The sequence below is a fragment of the Euleptes europaea genome, chromosome 14, assembly GCF_029931775.1.
Source record: "Euleptes europaea isolate rEulEur1 chromosome 14, rEulEur1.hap1, whole genome shotgun sequence".
Lineage (NCBI taxonomy): Eukaryota > Metazoa > Chordata > Lepidosauria > Squamata > Sphaerodactylidae > Euleptes > Euleptes europaea.
This window is the reverse complement of record NC_079325.1, coordinates 57,273,030-57,294,624: the sequence shown is the minus strand read 5'-3', so window position 1 is coordinate 57,294,624 and position 21,595 is coordinate 57,273,030. Positions and strand designations below refer to the sequence as shown.

The following is a 21,595-nucleotide window of genomic DNA, read 5'->3' as shown; positions in this document are numbered from 1 at the left end:
GAGCAGCAGCCAGAAGACCAACAGCGCCGGCTCTCTTCACAGCAGGCCTCCCATCCCTGCAGCTGGCCCAGTCCGGGACAGAACTAAACCCAGGGGAGGGCGGGCAGGTGGGCCTGGCCACCAGGCTCAGCTCAAACAAGACCAAGGAGCTTCTGGGGCAGCCGCTTTCCAAGTCAGCCACGCACACCCTGCCTCCCACCATTGCTTCAAGCGAATCTCTCACCCTCCTTTCTGCACCAGGAAAAACTGGATCCTGCCACCTGGGCCGGTGCCTTGTATATTCAGATAACTTGCGTAATTTGTTCAAAGTCTGCTACCACAGGAAAGGACAAGGAACTCTGCTGGACACAAAGGAGCCAGTGCTGTGTAGTGGTTAGAGTGTCTAACTAGGAATTGGAGACCCAGGTTCGAATCCCCGCACTCCCAAGGAAGCTTACTGGGTGACCTTGAGCCAGTCACACACTCTTTGCCTAATCTGCCTCACAGGGTGGTCGTAAGGATAAAATGGAAAATGATGTAAGCCACTCTGGGTGACCACTGGGGAGAAAGGCAGGGCATAAATGTAAAAATAAATAAATAAAATAAATAAAAGCCTCCACCCTTACCACTGCTAGAAAATTTTATTGAGCCGGTAGCCTGAGATGTCAGCTAGAATTGCTTTCACACACAAGCCTGAGGGGAACCAAAAAGACCAGCAATCTGCCCTTAAAAAACCATGCAAGTTCAGGAAGTCAAATTTCACACCTAATAAGAAACCAACATGCCTCCCTGCAATATGTGTGAAAGTAAACAAAGTCCTAATAGCACCACATCCAATGGAAATGATGGCCCTCAGAATAAAGGATTCCCCTCTCATCTAGTTTTCAGTCAAATGGCCACTACCCACCAGAAGCTCACAGAATGGGGATTTTATTTATTTGTTTACATTATTTGTAGTCCGCCTTTCTCACTCGGACTCAAGGCAGATTACACAATACAATCGACAGGCGGTCTTCATTTATACAAAAATCCAGGAAAGGGACAGTTTTCGAGGGCTGCTGGGGCCGCTCCAGCAGACCCTGCGGCTCCAGCTCTCTCCCTCACTCCATCTGTCGCTCACCAAGCGAGCCAGTTAAGTTTTTTCCCCCTGCTGACTCAGGACTCAACATCCCTTCCAGGTTTTAAAACAAGACCTCTGCATATCCATCATTCAGAACTGGGGAGTCATTCAAAGGCTTCTTTTAAAAAATATCGCCTGCAAGTTCAAAAGCAGAGTCACTGGGAGGGAGCGGAAGGGAGGACGCTCTGCTGCAGGGTATGAATTGTTTGCATTATAGTTGGTTGAAAGAGAAACCCAGAACGGGCTTGCAGGGGAGTCAGTGCAGACGCATTCCGCTCCCTTTCCAGACCCTCCCGGCCACTAAGAGCCTCAGCCTCTCCTCTATATTTAGAGACGCAACTCCTTATGCCGGCTGCCGCAAATTAAAGAGCCTGCAATGCACCCGCACAGCTTTCATGTGCCCACTATCATTACCCCAATGGCTTCGGCATACAGTGCAATTTTGTGTAATTTACCAAGTTAATATGTTAATCCCTGAGGCTGGCAGTCTTACCTCCCCCACAGCTAATTCAGGGAGGGGCACCCTGAAGTCCTAGAACAGAAGCATAGAGGCCTTGCCTTGCTGGATCAGACCTTGCCAAGCCCAGCTTTTTGCTTCTAACAGGGGACAGCAACACCCCTCCTCTCCTTCTAAAGACCAGTCCCAGATGGGGGGGTGAGGGAGGGAATCCTCTCTGGAGCGAGGCTTAGGAGAGGAGGCAGAGAGACAGCAGTGTAGAAAGGGGGGTGACGGAGCTAGGGAGGGGAGCATTTCCTAGCCTTCTGAGAGTCATAGAATCATAGAGTTGGAAGGGATCACCAGGGTGATCTAGTCCAACCCCCTGCACAATGCAGGAAATTAACAACTACCTCCCCCTACATCCCCAGTGACCCTAACCCTCCCCCCGCCATGCAGGATCCCACAATCAAAGCACTCTCGATAGATGGCCATCTAGCCTCTGCTTAAAGACCTCCAAAGACGGGGACTCCACCACCCTCCGAGGCAGCATATTCCACCGTCGAACAGCCCTCACCTTCAGAAAGTTCTTCCTAATGTTTAGGTGGAATCGCTTTTCTATTAGTTTAAATCCATTACTCTGTGTCCTACTCTCTGGAGCAACAGAGAACAAGTTAGTTCCCTCATCAACATGACATCCCTTCAAATATTTAAACATGGCTATCATGTCTCCCGTCAACCTTCTCTTCTCCAGACTAAACAAACCCAACTCCCTAAGTCTCTCCTCATAGGGCATGGATTCCAGACCTTTGACCATTCTGGTCATCCTCCTCTGGACACGCTCCAACTTGTCAACATCCTTCTTAAATTGTGGAGCCCAAAACTGGACACAGTATTCCAAGTGAGGTCTGACCAATGCCGAATATAGTGGTAGTATTACTTCCCTTGATCTGGACACAATACTCCTATTGATGCAGCCCAGAATTGCATTGGCCTTCTTAGCCGCCATATCACACTGTTGACTCATGTTCAGTTTGTGGTCCACTAAGACTCCCAGATCTCTTTCACATGTACTGTTGTCAAGGCAACTATCTCCCATCCTGTACCTGTGCCTTATGTTGTTTCTGCGTAGGTGAAGTACTTTACACTTCTCCCGATTGAAATCCATTTTATTGCTTATGGCCCAGCTCTCCAGTCCATCGAGGTCATTCTGAACTTTGACCCTACCCTCCGGGGTATTAACTTTCTTTCTCTCTCTCTCTCTCTCTCTTTCTCCTTCTTTCCCTGCTTCCTTTCTTCCTTCTTTCTGTCCTTCATTCTTTACTTCCTTCCTTCTTTCTTTCCTTGCTTCTTTCTGTCCTTCATTCCTTCCTTCCTTCTTTCTGTCCTTCATTCCTTCCTTCCTTCTTTCCTTGCTTCTTTCCTTTCTTCCTTCTTTCCCTGCTTCCTTCCTTCCTTCTTTCCCTGCTTCCTTCCTTCATTCTTTCTGTCCTTCCTTCTTTCCTTCCTTCCTTCTTTCCTTGCTTCTTTCTTTCCTTCCTTCTTCCCTTTCTTTCCTTCTTTCTGTCCTTCCTTCCTTCTTTCCTTGCTTCTTTCTTTCCTTCCTTCCTTTCCTTCTTTCCTTCCTTCTTTCCCTGCTTCCTTCCTTCTTTCTGTCCTTCCTTCCTTCTTTCCTTTCTTTCCTTTTTTCCTTCCCTGCAGATTGACCGCAGGCTGCAAGCTGCGCCCCCCTGGCACCTCGGTTGCCTGGGCCCACCGCTGGCTGCCCTCCCACCTGGGAGGAGGGGGAAGACCTGGGGGAGCAGAGGCACCCTCCAAGCCTTCTCTGCATAGCCTCCCCTAGGGTTGCCAACCTCCAGGTGGTGGCTGGAGATCTCCTGCTATTACAACTGATCTCCAGCCAATAGAGATCAGTTCCCCTGGAGAAAATGGCCACTTTGGCCATTGGGCTCTATGGCTGTGCAGTCTTCCTCCCCAAACCCCGCCCTCCTCAGGCTCCACCCCCAAAACCTCCCGCCAGTGGTGAAGAGGACCTGGCAACCCTAGCTTCCCCCCCCACACACACACACACCAGGAGATCTACTCCTGTCTCTCTCCCAGCTGCTCAGGCCAGCCTCTGGCAAGCAGAGCCTGTTTAAATACTCTCAGCCCCACCCCTCAGCAATCAACAGCACAGCAATTACCTTCAGCCAGCTACAGCTGTCTCTAAGCTCCTCCTCTGTCTCTCTCCCAGCTGCTCAGGCCCTCACTTGCCATTCTTTGCGAGCCCTGAGACGGCATCCTCGCCCTCCCTTTGGCCACAAAAGCCACTGCAGGGAAGTGGGCCCACATCAAACACACACCCCAGGGTGAGCGGTGGGCTCCCTTCCACTCAGCTCCAGGAGCAGCCAACCCAGCCATCGCCCTGGCCAGGAAGCAGCAGCCCCCAAAGCCTGCTCCGGGGAGCTGGGAGCATGGAGACGGAAGGAAGGGGCGCTCTCCCGCTCTGGGCCTGGCCCTTCCTCTCCTCCCTCCCCTTCTCTGCCAGGCTTTGCCGGGGGGGGGGGGGCTCTTCTTCCACCATGAGGACAGTGGGATCTTTTATGAGATCAACCCTTATTTTTAAAAACTGAAAACACTGTGGTTTGTTCCTCCTGGTCCAGTTTGGGCATATTGGGCATATTGGGGGGGGGGAGTTGTCAAGACATGGATGGGCACTAGGGCTGCCAACCTCCAGGTGGGGCCTGCAGAGCTACTAGAATTACAGCTGATCTCCAGACTACAGAGATCAACTCGGCGGGAGGAAATGGCTGCTTCCGAGGGTAGATTGCCTGGCATTATATCTCCACTCAGCTCACTCCTCTACCCAAACTCTGGCTTCCCCAGGCTCTCTGTAAATCTGCCAGCCTGAAGCTGGCAACCCTGCTCCCCCCACCCCTCATGTGCTCCCATTCCCTCCCTAATGCATGAGTCTGTCATGGCACCTGGCCCAGGTAAAACCAGAGTCCCCACAAGCCACAACGGAGCACAAGCCTTCTCACCATGGTTTTCAGTGTTGCCTTGGAGGCAAACTATGGTGCATGTGAGCATGAAGCAGGGTCCCTTACCTTCCCAAAATCTCGCACATCGAAGAGGTCAAATGGATCAAACAGCTCACTATTCCTGAAGCCAAATTTGTCGTGACACACTTTGAGGAAAGTCCGAATATTCTTCAGGCAGAGAAACTGGGAGGGGGGAGAAAAAAAGATACTTAAGTCTAATTGGATGTTCACAAAGGAAACTCTGCAGAAAGAATACAACTAAGCATTCATGTAACATTTCGAGCTCTTCATGTACTTAATCTTGGAAACCTTACAACCACCTTGTAAGTTAACCTAGCGCTATTATTATTTGTCTTTGTTTTGCAGACTCAGAATGGCTAAAGGCCACTTGATTAATTCATATGAGGCAAGATTTGAACTAGGGACTTCCCGCCTCAGCCATTACCTGTGCTCTCAGAGCACAGACCACACCTGAGGGCACCTGGGAAAGACTCCCAGCTGTTTACAAGCAGGGCATGAAAGTCATGTCCTCCCTCTTCCTTAGCCCCCAGCATTCAGAGGCATATACTGCCTTTGCGTATGGAGGTTCCATTTTTTTATACAGGGTAATGAGGCTTATTCCTCCTTGACTGGCCCTCTTTGAAGCCATACTGCTTCTACATCTTGTGCTGGGAAATTCCATAAACTCCTTTAGGGGGGGAAAGGCGGTGAAATAGCATTTCCATTTTCAGTCCAAAACATACTTCTAAAGAGTTTTTGTTTTTAATTCTCACAAAAATTACATTTCAATTTTGTGATGACGAGGGAGGAAAATACCTTCTGTCCTCAGCATTCTTAATTGCTACAACGTCTACCCTGTTCATTTAAACTATAGAGATCCTTTTGTAGGAAACGTGCCCGGGTCTCTGAATCTTCCCCCTTCTGTGTACCTTTCCAGAATCTTCAGAACAGTTCAGTGTTTTACCTCCCCTGTGTTAAAGGGGGGGGGGGTGGCTCTCCAAGGACTTATCACACACGCTAAGTACAGCCTGGCTCAGTTATCACAGTAACACAATTCCTGTTCCCTGAGAAAAGGAGACGCTGCCTCTGACAAGGGCTATAATGGATTGATCGCCTGTGACCCTTTGAGAGAGGGGAGGCAGAGAAAGAGAGAAAATGGTTCTCTCCTGGGGACCTGTCATAGTCACCCAAAGACTTGACATGCTCTGAAATCAGGCCAGAGAAGTGGGATTTCCCACAACAAACAAGCAGGGCATGAAAGTAATGTCCTCCCTCCTCCTTTGCCCCTAGCATTCAGAGGCATATACTGCCTTTGCATACGGAGGCTCCTTTTTTGCCAACAGAAAGGCCATGAGGAAATGTGCCACACCTTCCATGCCAGGGTTGCCAACCAACCAGGAAAAAAACTCTAGTGTGGTTATCGCTGGCCAGTGGCCAGAACAGCAGAGAACATGGCCCGTTTTCTTTCCAGCTGGACTCAAGGTGAACTGACAGATTTTGCATTGGGCATCACATCCCAAGCCCACCAGACTCCATTTGGCCTCTGCCTACAGATAAAATAATGTCCAGAAGCCATATTGATGGGGGCAGAAATTTGGGGGGAACTTAAGATGCATGCAATATTTATTTCCTTGGTTTTGCTGAGCATTAAAAATGTTTCAGAGTGCTGAGATTCTTTTGGAGACCTTTGTTTTATTGCTTTAACATCATATAAAACTGTACTATTTGGAATATTTATAAAATTAAAAAATATAAAGGCCTTAGTTTTCTACAAGCAAAAATAATAATAAAAATATTCAGTACTATTTAATTGAATACCCAGTACTTTTAAATTATTTACTATATTTTACTGAGATTCAAAGTGGATGATATAGTATAAGCCAATACAATCAACACGAAGAGACATCCAATAAGAAATGTACTGGGGCTACACAAGTCTGAATAGACACACAGCAAATCAGATATGATCCAGAGCACAGATACACTGCAAGATAATATTATAATATCAGTAGACGACAAGGTAGCAACAGAGCAATCCATGCAGCAAATGCAGAGAGAGATGGAAACATCCTGTCATTAACAGCCTTGCTCAGGTCTTGCAAACTGAGGGCCGTGGCTTCCTTGTTAGAGTCAATCCATCTCATGTTGGGCATTCTTTTCTTACTGCCTTCTACTTTTCCTAGTATTATTGTCTTTTCACAATGTGACCAAAGCATAATAGCCTCAGCACAGTCATTTTAGCTTCTAGAGAGATCTCAAGCTTGCTTTGGTCTAGAATCCACATGTGCTAAGGTAGCAGAGGGTACAGCAGTTTTGGAGGTAATTAATTCACAGGGTTGCCATAAGTCAGAAGCAACTAAAAACCACAATATACACACACACTTCTTAGTATTGGCCAGCTAAGTAGTAAGGAAAGAATAAAAGTCAAAATAAAACACTCAAATTTTGTAGTAAATAAAAATAAAGAATTATTTGATAAATAGTCAGCCACAAGAGGGTTACCAGCATATCCGGATACTGTGTTAAACTTCACAACATTGAAAACACTGAATTCCATAGGGCAGTCATGTCCAAAGTCCGGCCCGGGCGCCAATTGCGGCCCCTGGGCCGGTTTAATACGGCCCCCCAGCCTCTTTTGCAGAGAGAGAAAAGGGGGCGCGTGGGGGCTGCGCCTGTGCTTTGAATCCCCGACCGAGGGGGCGACGCTTGGGCGGAGGGTCGCCTCGATGGGCTGTCTCAGCCCCACCCCCAGGAATGAAGGCCAGTGAGTCTGAAACCCTAAAGAGGCCACTTCCTTCTTACCCAGAGCCCGCGCGTGGGGACGCGGCCTTTGTCATTCTGACGCATGGAAAAGCAGCAGCAGCAGCTCCTGAGTGGGTCAAGGGGGATCCTGAGGATGGGTTGGGGGTGACTCGAGGGTGGGAAAGGTGGCGGGGGGGGGGAAGGGAAATGCAAGGGAGGTCAGAGGCTGGCCCCAATCCGGGAGAGGAAAGACACCCCCCCACACACACACAAACACCAAAAAGCCTGGGAGTGGGGGGGCTGTTCCGTCTGGCTCTCCTTTTTCCTCCTTCCTCTCTGCAGAAGGATGGGGTGGTGGGGGGAGATGCAGCCCCTTCCCTGCATTGCGGAGGCCTCACGAGGGATCCAGATTTGCGGGGTGGGAGGGAGGGGGGAGGGAAGAGACTGGATGGGTCTTGAGTGGGGGGATTGTGAGTCACGGAAAGGCAAGGGGGAGAGGGGGCTGGATTTGGGGGCGGGAAGTGTTTGGAGTCAGACCCCCCAGCAGGTTCTCTCCAAGGCAAGTGGCTGCTTCGAAAGAAGGGATGGGGTGGGGGAAATAAATGACTCCTGGCATGTATCGTGTTTGGAAACGAGGCGCGTTCAGACGGGGCCGAGTCTGCAGAGGACACCCGTGTTCATTCCAGAGGTCAAAGCTCCGAGCAGAGAGCAAAGAGGTCAGAAGGAAAGAAGAAGAGAAGAGTTGGTTTTTATATGCCCACTTTCTCTACCACTTAAGGGTGGCTTACAGTCGCCCTCCCTTTCCCCTCCCCACAACAGATACCCTGTGAGGTAGGTAAGGCTAAGAGAGCTGTGACTAGCCCAAGGTCACCCAGCTGGCTTCGTGTGTAGGAGCAGGAGAAACAAATCCAGCTCACCAGATTTGCCTCCGCCGCTCATGTGGAGGAGTGGGGGAATCAGACCCGGTTCTCCAGATCAGACTCCACCGCTCCAAGCCACCGCTCTTAACCGCTACACCACGCTGGCTCTCATGGATAGAAGAACTCCACATTCCTCCCTGCACGGGAGATGTCAGAGTGTTTGAATCTTGGACTCCGTGAGAATGAAAACCAGTTTATTTCCTGGCTCAGATGAGGGGAGGACAGAATACCCCCGGCATGGTTGAAGGGAGAGAGTCGACAGTCCCAGAGAGGCACATGAGCGGGGGGGGGGGGAGGAAGAGTTTCTGCTCCCTCCCTACAGAAGGCAGGTTGGAGATTTAGAAGCTGGTGGGCGTCCGGTGAGTTTAAAGGGGTTTTGGGGAAAGGAAGGAATGTAGCCATGGTTTTTGTGGTGCAGTCTGTGGTTATGGGCATAATAAGTATGCCGTTTGCAATAAACTTTGCATAAAATAGTTAATTTGAATTTAATTAATTTAATTAAGAATGACAGGCAAAATGGTCGGCCCTCATGCATGTTCACTTCATCAAATCTGGCTCTCTTTGAAAAAAGTTTGGACACCCCTGCCATAGGGTATTATCATGCGAATTATAGCCTACATATTGCTGCCAAGCTTATTTGCATTTAAACAAACATATCCTGGAAAAGATGTCATATGCATCTAAAGTATACACATGAATCAGCATTATCTAATGCTTATTCAAGCATTCCATTTACACCCACTTTTCTTCCCAATAGGGACCCAAACTGGCTTAACAACATTTTCCTCTCTTCCCTTTTGTCCTCACAACAACCCTGTGAGGTATTAGCACAAACCTGTGGAATAGAATCTACTTTGTTAATGAAGCCTAATACTACAATAAAAATGTGTTCTTAAGGGGCCATAAAACCTGTTTAGTTTATGGGTAATTCCTGAAAAGTGGAAACCAAACAGAATAGTCATTGCTATGCGACGCTCAGCACCAGCAAGCCTATGCCCATTCCATACTTAGAACAGACCATTTTTTACCACAGGATCACTGCCTGAAAGGTTGCTCCCAAGAGCACCAAGTGCTGTATTTGGTGGCGACCTGTCCGCACAGAAGTAAAAGCCAAAAGGATGTTGCTTGGGTGGAGCACAAGTGGGCTTCAGTGACCTGCTCGTGGCTCATCATGCGGCAGGTTGTGACCCTGGGGGTCCTTGCTGACTTTAGACTGAAGAGCACAAAGTGGCATGTCTCAAATGGGAGCAGAGAGCAAACCGTTCACAGCCAATTATCTCTGCCCCGCTCCCACTGGGGGAGCTCCTCTGGCTCCAGGCCCCACACTATCTTTGCTATGCATCTCTGAGTCTGACTGGAAACACCAAACTGGGTGCCCATTAGCAACCATTGTGAGTTCCAGTTTCCAAGACAGCCAGGCGGCATTTTGCCAGCCAGGGTTAGGATGCACATTCTGTGTGGAACAGCAAACCTGCCCAGATGTACAAAGAAGCAGACTGTCAAACAGCAGCTTGATAAAAGCCATGAAGATCTAGAGAACCCCAATGGTTCTTCCAGAAAACCTGGATTCTGTGGCCGCATAAATTATGCCACCTGAGCAAATCTGCATCGCCTGTGCACAATTTATTCCACTTTGCACAGGTAATTCTGAGGGAAATATGCTGTGAGGTGTGGGGAAGTCGGGCCCTTAATCCCAGGACGGTTTCAGCCACTCCTTCAGCTTCCAAGGGGTTGCCAGCCCTTGCCCAGGCACTTCCAAGTTTATCTTTGCAGCCTTAAGGGTCAGAAACTTCTTTAATTAAAGCCGAAGCTGTGGGGAATTCTGCACCTAATCCCACATTTTGCGGGGAACTTCTCCTGCACTTCCACAGAACCAAAACACACAGACTCAGCCAGGGCCAGAGTCCTGTTCAGAGTCCTGTACAGGTGGAAAGGAAGCAGAGAAGGGAACAAGGGCTGCCGATGAACCCAGGGCTGCATGCCACCTCCAGGTGGGGCTGGGAGTTTTCCTGGGATCACCAGAATACAGGGATCAGTTCCCCCAGAAGAAACAACGGGTTTGGAGGGCGGACCCTATGACATCAAATCACTGCTGAATAAAGCCCCTTCCTTCCCCAGGCTCTGCCCCCAAATCCCCAGGAATTTCTCCGATTTAGGCAACCCGAGCTCAACCTCAGCAGGGAGAAGGGGGGGTATCGAGAAGCCGGCTGCAGCATTAAGAGAAGCTGCATGGAGTCAGGCCCAGGCTCACTGTTCCCCGTCACAATCCACCCAGAAGGGCAGGCAGCATTCCTCTGCCCAGTCACTGTATCCGTCAGCTGAGGAAGACAGGCAGGAGCCTGTTATCTGGCAGAGCAGTTGGCTCTGAGACTCAGTCACTCGCAGGTCTCTCAAGACCTGCTTGGAAGACAGCAGGAAAACCTCCTCTGAAAGCTGGCCACACAGCAGTCATGATGGGCCTTCTGCTAGACAAACTGACCTGTCAGGGCACACACACACACACACACACACACACGGCTGCATGCCTCAGGCAAAGTTACTTGAGGGTCAATTGGAGATCTTGGTGCTTCCCAGGGCATCCTCACATGTGGCCAAAGACAGACCATGTGCAACTGGCCCAGAGCCATTGCCTTGCCCACCACACTGCAAAGGTGGCCGCTTCTCCTGGCATGCCCCCCAGAGAGCTCTTCGCTCTGTGAATAATAATCCACTGGTGGTCCCCGGCCTGAGGAGCGTGCGGCTGTCCTCGACGAGGGCCAGGTGGAGCGCCCTTCCCAGTTACATCAGGGCCCTGCGGGACCTCAATGAGTTCCCCAGGGCCTGTAAAATGGAGCTACTCCGCCAGGCCTACAACTGAGGGCAGCCGCAAGTTTTACATCGTTGCGGGCCTCCCCATCCCCCCCATTCTGTGATTTTGTGAGGGGTTACACTGCCCCACTGGGTCTTCAGTGGCTGATATCCCCCTATTATAAGAATGCCATCTTGTAATTGTATTTATTTCTGCTTTTATTGTATTAGGATATTGTGATTTTAACTATTGTTCTATGGTTTTTAATGTTGTTACCTGCTCTGAGCCCGCCCTGGCTGGGAATGAGGGCGGGCTATAAATGTAAGATCTGAGCAAGGCTGTCAAAGAGGACATTTTGGAGGACATTGATTCATAGGGTTGCCATGAGTCGGAAGCGATTTGATGGCATTTAACACAGAGATTCGAGTCCAGGAGCTCCTTAGAGACCAGCAAGATTTTTGAGGAATCAGTTGAAGCTCTTGTCAGAAAACGCTGGACTTTGACTCTCGACAGCTCCTACCCTGAAAATCTTGTTGGTCTCTAAGGTGCTCCTGGACTTGAATCTAACTGTTTAAAATGGAGGCTTTGTATTGTCATTTTTGTTTACTGTCAAGTCTTGCTTCCTTATGATTTTCAAGATGCCACAATTCTTCATGTGGCTCTTCCAGCTCAGGAAAAGCAGCTCATCATAAGTATTTCGAGGCCGAGAAGCTGACTTGCATTGTGGCCTCTAATTGTCCAGCACATCTCAAGGTTCGCAGTCCTTTCTCAAGAGGAGGAGGGTTGTTTCAGGAGCAGCCCACCTGCCCGTTTTCCTTAGCAATGAGCTCATGTGCCAGTGCCCGCATAATAGGTGAAGGCCCAACCCCCAGCCGCGCCTTGCCAGAAAACGCTGGACTTTGCAGGCATTATTATCCTAACCATTTGCGACGGAGGAGGGCTACGGGGGATGTCTGAGACTTTTCCAAGAGAAATCTAATAATGCAGTAAATAAGATAGGAGGTGAGGGAACAGCAGGGAAGCCCCATGATGGATGGACTGGGATTTCATACAGGCAGTCATTTCATATTGAAAGCCAAAGGGGTGCTTTAGAATAGAAAAGACCTCCTGGGATTTCATCGGAGCCGAGATTGGAGGGGAAGCAGCGCCAGCCGCATCAAATGGGCCCTGAGCCGCATGCCAAATGGCCGGGGTCCAAGTTTGGGGCTCCAAAGGGCCTGGAGACGCTGCCACCTTGCTGTTCAAGATAAAGGCAGTGACGGATGCAGCAAGTAACTCTTTTTAGCGCTTTCTGACTGTGATGTACGGTCTGCCTCTTATCTCGCTGCAGGCACAAGCCAAGAAGTCACTGAGCCAAAGAAAATCTCCCTGGTAGGAGATGAAGTGCGCCTGCTTCATTGCAAAAAGAAGAAAAGAAAAACAGCAGGCCATCTTGATGGAGGGGGGCAAAGGGGAAGGGATGGCAGCTGCTGGAGACCTTGGGCAAGGGGACCCCTGATCTCAAACTCCAACCAGGCAATGCAGGAAAAACCTGATAAAACTGTGAAAACAGCCAGCTCACCCAGCTGCCACATCTTCAGCCCATGCCCAGGATCCCGGGCCCCAGTTTCCCAGCCTCTCTAGAGCCTAAATCTGGGCCAAAGAGATCTGAAGTCTGGGCAACCACCTCCTTGCCCTGGGAGGCACCTCTTGGCTTGAGTCACGCCACATTTCAGAGACCCCAGCTCCGTTTCAATCCTCCACCTCAGCCTTGACGCATCCAGACAGCTCACTGCCTTGCAGCTGAGGTGTTGTGAAGAAAAGTCTGAACAAAGTTCACACCCCAGCAGAGACCAGGCAAAACTCTTTGGCAGGCCCAGGTGAGCTTTGCATTGGACTGACTTGGAGAACTCGTCTTGGATAAAAGCAAGGCAGGGCAAAACATCCAAAACTGCAAGTGCAGACATCACACGCACAAAAAACCCTTTCCAACCACAGCAATGCCAAGTCGCTTCTCTGCCTGTGTGAACCCGGGACAGAGAAGGTGGGGCTCCACATAATGCAGAATAATCTGGGGAATTCACCACTGCAAGATATTAAAGGCCTCTAGCTTAGACTCGTTTAAAGAAAGATTAGTCAAATTAATGGAAAAAGAGTCTCTCCATGGCCATTATCAACTATAGTTAAGAGTGGAGCCTCCATGTTCAGAAGTACAGGGCTGAATTTCAAATGCCAGGGGAGGGGGGACGAACACATTTTTTAAACCAAGTTCCCTCTTTTGAAATCAAATACAACTGTTTTGGACTTTAGGGGTAACTTTCCATTGAACGCCTACATCCTGCACCAGGTCTCAAGCTCCACTCAGAACCAAGTCCAATGTCACTGCCTCTCTGGTTGTCTCTGTGACAGACTGTTCCAGAGCACTGTCATTTATGATGTCTAGGAAACTCATTTCTACTGCATGATTTGAGCACATGTTTACCCGTTCAATGTGAAGGTAGCTGAAGTCTCCTAGTATCATAACATTATCTGCTCTAGTCACCGCCCTTCTTTCCTTCTCCATCTTCAAGGGTTTGATCAGGTGGGCAATAGTACACCTCCACTTTTAAGTAACCCTTTGGATCTAGTATTTCTACCCATTATGATCCTATTAGGGAGTTCATTCCTCTAATGTTTTCTAGCTCATTTGACTCTATGACCTCTTTGATATACAACACAGTTCCCCCAACACGTCCATCCTCATCCTGCCTATAGAGCTTATACCCAAGGATGACCGTATCCCACTGGTTTTCCCCTTTTCACCATGTTTCTGAAGCACCCACTATATCTAAATTATCATGTAGCACCAATCACTCCAGCTCCCCCATCTTGGCTCCACAGCATCAACAGACGGTTTGGATAAAGATGGGTATCCCCAGCATATTGATAACTGTGCATTCCAAAACCACACATAGTTTACCCTAAGGGCTTTACACAGAGACTGAATAGCATGGGGGATAAGACTGAGCTCTGAGGCAAGTTCTGCACTGGTGACAACTGGTCTCCAACATCAAGCCGTAAGGGACGATTCAAAGCAGTTCAAAGCACTTCCCTTAACCCTTACTTCTACCTCCGACCATCTCAACAAGATGGCATGGTCTACCATATCAAAGACTTTTGATAAATCCTACAAGAGCAACAAAGAGGCATGACCCCCCCCCATCTACGTTCAAACAGAGAGCACCAATCAGAGCTACCAGAACCATCTCTGCCCCACAGCATGGCTTGAACCCACACTGGAAGGGTTTAGTGAAGAAGAGTCATCCAGGGAGACCTGAAGGTGTTCTGCAACTGACCTCTCTATCATATTGCCCAGGAAGGGCAAATCAGAGACTGGGCAATAATTGTCCACTTCATTCTTCTCTAGTAATGGTTTATTAAGCAATAATAATTTGCCTGTTTTAGTGACTGAGGAAAGACACTCTGAGACAGTAATTACTTTATGATGAGCCTTACAAGATTTCAGCAATTTATTTATCCGCTTCATTTATACCGTGTCTTTCTCCCCAGTGGGAACCCAAAGCAGTGTAACATTGTACTCTCCTCCATTATAGCCTCACAACAATCCTGTAAGTCAAGTTAGGCTAAGAGCAAAGTCGCTGGGCCAAGGTCACTCAGCAAGCTCCGATGGCAGAGTGAGGACTCAAACCTGGGTCTCCCAGATCCTCATCCAGCACTCTAACCACTACGCCAGACTGCAACCAGGATGTACCGGGTTCCCGGGCATAAGTGGCAGTCTTCAGAGATCCCACGTTCCTGTTGACATTCCTCATGACAAACAGATCAAAATGATCCCTCAGAGGACCAGGCAAAGCACTGAACATTTCTAGTGTCTCAGCTTTATTTACAACTAGCATCCTCATTGGAACATGTTTGAAAGATGTTTTGAGCAAAAAAAAACTTTGCAAAAGCATCACAGCTAATCTTCAGATCCTTTGAAACAAATAAACAGATTATCTTGACGTCTAAGGTCTATTGTCCTGCTTAAATAAAATAATAAGGCTCTGCGGACATCCAATGTATGGAGAATCCTGTCCGAATCCGACTGGGGGTTTGGGAAAAACACGGGCAGAACAATGTTCTGAGAAAGGTGGAAGGCAGATACCACCTTAAGGAGGAAATCAAGACTGGGACGCAGGACAACCCTGTCCGCATGAAATTTGGTGAAGGGGGGGTCGAATCGTAGTGCAGCTATGTCGCTAACCCTCCTTGCAGAGGTGATGGCCAACAGAAATGCTGTCTTAAAGGACAAGTAGGAAAGGTCACATGTGGCCAACGGTTCAAAGGGGGAGCCCATTAGCTTACTGAGCACCAACAAAAGGTTCCACTGTGGAACAGGCGTGGAAACTGGAGGGAAAGTATTATTCAACCCATTCAGGAACCATTTTGAAAACGTATGAGAAAAAAGTGTCTTAGACTCAAAACCAATGTGAAATGAGGAGATGGTAACCAAATAAACTTTAATAGATGAGTTAGATAAACCCAAATCTTTTAGGGACAGTAAAAATTAAAAAAAATCAGGAAGGGGGCATGATGTAGGCATAATACACCTAGCAGTAGCCCATACAGAAAACCTCCACCATTTGGCAGCATATGATTTTCTAGTCGAGGGTTTCCTCGAATACAACAAAACATCTAGAACCCTTTGTGGCCATAGCATTAAGGCCGGATTCTCCACACTGCCAGGTACATCGATTGTACCTCTGGGTGGACCCACGGGCCCTGAAGGAGGAGATCGTGGGTGGGTCATAAAAGAGACACATTCCCCTTGGCCAGTGAAGCCACCAAGGGAAACCAGGGCCGACGTGCCAAAAACAGGGCGATCAATATGCAGTCGGTCCCCTCGTCCCTCAACTTGGCGACCACCCTGCTCAACAGGGGGAATGGCGGGAAGAGGTAAAACAGTGTCCCTTGCCAGGTTAGTTGAAAGGCGTCCCCTAGGGACTTCTGGCCTGCGGCTCCCCTGGAGCAAAATTGAGGGCACATGGCGTTTTTGGCTGTGGCGAAGAGATCTATGGTGGGCATGCCCCACTGGGCAAATATGTCCCGCCGGTAGACTGGGTTCAGGGACCATTCATGCGGGTCGGGGGACTGCCTGCTTAGGGCATCGGCAATGGTGTTCGCAGTGCCTGCGATGTGTATTGCAGTGAGGTATGTGCCACATTGAATGGCCCAATGCCAGATCCTGGAAGCTTCTGCAGAGAGGGCCATGGATCCGGTGCCACCCTGCTTTGCAATATAGAATTTTGCAACCATGCAGGCTATCTGCACCACCCTGCCGGTGACAAGATCTGGAAAAGAAAGCAGAGCATGCCGAATTGCTTTAAGCTCCAACAGGTTGATATGGAGGCGAGATTGGGGCAATGACCAAAGCCCACTTGCGGTAAGGTTGCCACACGAAGCCCCCCAACCGGACAATGATGCATCAGTAGTGATGTACACCTGAGGGGAGGAGATACCAAAGGGAACACCCTCAGATAAGTTAGAAGGGGAGTTCCACCACAGGAGGGACCTCACCATCTGTCTAGGGACTGAAAATTTCTTGGATTGATGATCAAGAAGGGGCCTAAATTTCCTTAAAAACCAATTTTGGAGAGGCCTCATGTGCAGCCTAGCTGTAGCAACTACAGCAGTCGTAGATGCTATGAATCCCAACAGTTGTTATATGTGTAGGGCACACTGAAACCGGTTAGACTGAAAAAGGTGCACAAGGCGCCGTATGGACCGGACCCTTTTGGAGGGAAGGAATCCTCTCCCGCTAACAGAATCTAGTATCCCTCCAACAAATTCCAACCTTTGGGCGGGCTGAAGGGTGGATTTAGCATAATTGACCACCAGACCTAAATCATTTAAGGTGTGAAGGGCAAAGGAGACATGTGCAGACAGCACATCAGGGGAGTCCCCCACAAACAACCAGTCATCTAGATAGGGGTAGACGATGCAGCCGTGGACAGCCAAGTATTCCACCACCACCGCCAGGCACTTTGAGAAAACACGGGGTGCAGTAGAAAGCCCGAACGGAAGCACATTGAACTGATAACATTGGTGGCCACATACAAAACGCAGCTATTTTCTGCAATCTGTGTGAATAGATATGTGAAAGTAGGCGTCTTTCAAATTGACAATACAAAATCAGTTGTTAACACGTAGGAGATGTAAGGTGTCAACCAGGGAAACCATTCTGAACTTCTTCACCCGAAGGAACTTATTAAGACCTCTTAGGTCTAAAATTGGCCTTTTACCACCATCCTTTTTGCTTACTAGGAAGTAGTGTGAGCAGTAACCGCTTCTCGGCCTCAGGTACCAGAGATACGGCACCCTTCCGGATGAGGGTGGAAACCTCATTGCGCAACACTTGAGGAACGACATGGGAGGTCGTTGGAGGGGGTACATGCGGAGGCAATGATGTGAATTCTAAGAAATAAACAACTTTTATTATTTTCAACACCCATTTGTCAACGAACAGTGAACACCAAACATGGTAAAATTGAGATAACCGGTCTTGGAACATGACACCCTCAATAGGTTGGACTAGTCAGGCATTCTTGCCCTTGTTGAACCTGCCAGGGGACGCCTGAGAACCTTTCTTCCCACGAAACGTAGGCTGGAACCGTCTCTCCTGTTGAGGTGGGTTGTAATGGGAACGAAACTGCCCCTGGTTTTGGGGCTGGCCCTGGAACCTAAAGGGGCTATTGAAGGCCTGGGTGTGTCGGGGAAAATATTTGGGTTTATCGGACAAAGTTTGGGAAGCATTAATCCCTAGGGATTTTGAGCTGGTTTTTGTTTTCCGGAGTCTGTCTAAAAAGACATCCGTCTGTTCGCTAAAGAGTTGGGATCCTTCAAACGGTAGATCTTCAATGCGAACTTTGGTGTCATAAGGAAGCGCCGAGGAGCGAAGCCAGGAGTGTCTCCTGATCGCTACTGAGATAGACATGGCTCTACTTATGCTGTCGGCCACATGCCTGGAACCCATGAGCAGGCTTCTCCCAATGGCCATCCCTTCGGACTGGATAGTCCTAGCTAAGGGTTTAGTAGTGTCATCCAAGAGGCCAATGTATGGGGACATCTTGTCCCATATGAAATACTGGTACCGGCTCATAACCGCAAGGAAATTTATTATTTTTGTCGACTATATTGTGGCAGTGTAAATCTTCCTCCCCATCAAATCTAACTTTCTACCTTCCCTGTCCTGAGGGGAGGTATGGGAGCTTGTCCGGAATCTGCCCGGCAGGGCCTCTACTATCATTGAGTTAGGTGTGGGGTGGGGTGTGACAAAGTCACATCCCTCCTGGGATATTTTATAGAGCAAGTCAACCTTACGCACTGAAGGAAAACAGGATGTGAGGTGCGCCCAATTAGACTGTATAATGTCAAGAATGCTGTTGACAAAAGGAAGGGCAACTGGACCGCCATCTGACCATTGGAGGATGTCAGAAATGGCATCAATAAAATCGGTGGTAGTGGGTTTGTAATCGATTTTCAGGGATTGTGCCATACGGGAAACCTGATCGATAAAGGAACGGATGCTATCCGGGGGGGAGACACCCATAGACTCGTCAATCAATTCCTCTGGCGAGGGTAAAGAATTAGCATCGGAGTCAGTCTCCATCCCAGCAGATTCACTGATGGCATCCGAATCAGACAACTGCGAGTCCCGGATAGGAGGCAGAGGAGTCAAAACGGGTTCATGGGTGAGTGCAGACCTGGAGTCATGACGACGCTGAGTCGAGCCACCCATTGATGTGGAAGCATGGGGTTGCACGTCGTGAGTAGCCCTGTCCGCCGACACCGAATGACGTCGATCATCTCGACGTCGAGGGGACTTGTGATGAGGAGAGCGGTCGGAACGATGCCTGGTAGAGGTGGGTCTATCTGCGGTTCTCGATGTCGACCGCTGGCACGGTGCTGACTGGATGTCGCTGGAGAAGCGTGACGGCGGGAGGCAGGTGAATACCTTCGTCGCGATGAAGTAGTTGACGTCGAACAACCACAACGTCGACAGCAGCCGCAATCATAGCCGCGATAGCAAGAATCTTGAGAAGTATAGTTACGGCGATAGCAGCCTCGAGAGCGACCTGAAGAACGGGACCTTGATCGACATCGAGGCGACCGTTTTGCCGGAGACCGTGTACGACGTCAAGATGCAACATCTCACCCGGGGGAGCAGCTTCGACACGGCGAAGCATCCACGCGTGGGGAGGGCGAATGACGCCAAGTGGGCGTAGGCTCGTGCTGAGATGAGTCGTCCCCAGCCGGGGAGACGGATCGGCTGCGAGGGGGTGCACTGTGGTGGACGGAGACCACACTAGACCCCGAACTGAGTGGAATGGACACACAGCTAAGCACCGAAGGAGATCGGGAGACTGGAGGATCAGTTGCATGAGTGAGCTGCTCTGAAGTCAGCGTGACGTCGTGCTTAGGCGTCGAGCGTTGAGGCGAAGGGGTTCGACGTCGAAGAGACTCATCTTGACGTGGAGAACGCCCTCGAGGGAGCTGTGTCGACCCCGATGCGGATTGAGATACGACCGACTTCAACCGCTTGGAAGACGCTCCTTCAACCATTCCCGTAGATTTTCTCTTGGCCTTCTTTGCACCCCCGGAAGGGAAGAGGCCTTTCCATGCGAAGACATCAGGGGAAGAACGGGTGCAGAAAGTGGGGCCGAAGCGACCGAAGGGGGCTTAGCAGAGTCAGACGACCTGATCTGAGGCTGTAAGGACTGCTTCCAAAGTGCGGCATTAAGCCTGGTAGCCCTCTCTTCACGAGACCGCTTTGTCATTCGGGCACACTCCCGGCAGGAAGAAGGGATATGGCCCTCACCAAGGCAAAGGACACACTCGGCATGGCCGGCCTTCTTTGCCATTTTAGACTTGCACTTGGCACACTTTTTGAAGGGGCCCCCAACAGACTTAACTTTGTCCTTTGACTTCTTCCCGTTAAGACTTTTCAGTGGACGTTGAATCCTTCATTTTTCCCTCAGAGTGTTATAGAAACCTCTGAGGAGAAAAGAGAGCTGAAACTGAACAGGCCCTCTCTCCGCGGCGGCAGAAAGAGAACTGAAAGGAAGAGCGCCCCCTCCTGCTTGGTCAGGTGATTGTTTGGGCGGGAAACTACAGCACTGGCTAGGGGGAGGGGCGCTCTTCAGAGCTGAGGCTTCTAGAAGCTAGGAAAAAAATTCTCCGTGGCTGGCTTTGCGCTTGCGCAGATCCCACGTGGGACTGCACTGAAGACACGACGATGAACTGAGCTGGGCATGAACTTGCTGATGCAGCAGTGGCCAAGGAGGAGGATTTCTTTGTTGCTGTCCAGGCCACCTCACACGTCTTCCAATGAGTTCTCTAACATTTAAGAGAAAAAGCCACTTAAAACCACTACCTGTGAGAACTGAGTTCAAATCCCATGTCTGAGGTGGACTCCACACTACCTCACCTCAGCTCTGCATCTGAATGGAAAAGGGCAACCAAGCCGGTGCCTCAAATAGGGATTCCTTGGCAAGGACAGAACAGAAGTCGTTGACACACTGGCAGAGGATTAACTAGTTAGCACTCACAAGTGCCCAATGAAGGTAATACCCGGCACACCTTCTTACAGATAAAAAAAAGACACAGCTCCTATCTTCAGCGGCATGATCTAGGCACTTGGTGTAGGGTTGCCAACCTCCAGGGGGTGTCTGGAAATCTCCCACTATTAGAACTGATCTCCAGGCATTAGAAATCAGTTCCCCTGAAAAAAAATGGCCGCTTGGCAATTGGACTCTATGGCATTGAAGTCTGTCCCCTCTCAAAACCCCGCCCTCCTCTGGCTCCACCCAAAAATCTCCAGGTATTTCCCAACCCTTAGCTGGCAACCCTAACTTGGTGGGTTTTCTGGGGAATCGCGAAAGAGAAAGGTGGCAGGTGAGGTCCAGTTGCATGAGGCTTTCTGAAGACAGCAGGTCAGGAAGAGTGCCCCCTTCCTGCAGGTCTCACCCCCACCCACTCCCCAGAGGGGTCAGTACAGATATACCCCCCCCCAAACACACACACACACAGCGGAGCCAGGAGCCTCCCCCAACTGTTTGTGGCATGACAGGTATTGATTGAAGGGAAGATGAAAATCAGAAACCAGCCGCGGTCCCTCCCCCCCATTCTGTGGCAGGTACACAGCTTTTTCTTGGCAGATGGGGAGTGGGGAGGGGGGAGAGTAAACCACAGATTCCCCAGTGAGACAAAGAAAGCATTCAGGCGGGTGGTAAAGTGGTACCACTAGCCTGCCGGATGAAAAGCAGAGACCCTGCAACGCCTTTCCGCCTCCTGCCCTTGGTCTCCCCTGGGCTGCAGCTAAGCTATTATCTCATGCTGGAGAGGAAAGGCAAGAGTGACCCCCACAACAAAATAAGACAGAAAAAGGAAGATGAATGTGGGTGATAATCTGAAAACGTTCTTCCTGTCAACCCAGGAACTCTTCCTGCATTCATTCTTGGACTAGTTTCACTGTGTTTCAGTTTTTTGTGGGGAGAGTATGAGTTCTGCTGCTGTAGCTAATGCCCCCTAAAATAAGCATATAAGGGAGGGGTGTTCTTGGTTTTGATCTTG

General features: G+C 49.6%; 1 protein-coding gene across 1 annotated transcript in view; it reads right to left on the bottom strand.

Moving 5' to 3' along the window:
• Positions 1-21,595, bottom strand: part of VAV2 (vav guanine nucleotide exchange factor 2) — a 293,174-nt gene that overhangs the window by 238,381 nt on the left and 33,198 nt on the right. The window contains exon 2 of the mRNA XM_056860968.1: positions 4,622-4,738. Coding sequence (XP_056716946.1) covers positions 4,622-4,738 — 117 coding nt within the window. The remainder of the gene's footprint in view (positions 1-4,621; positions 4,739-21,595) is intronic.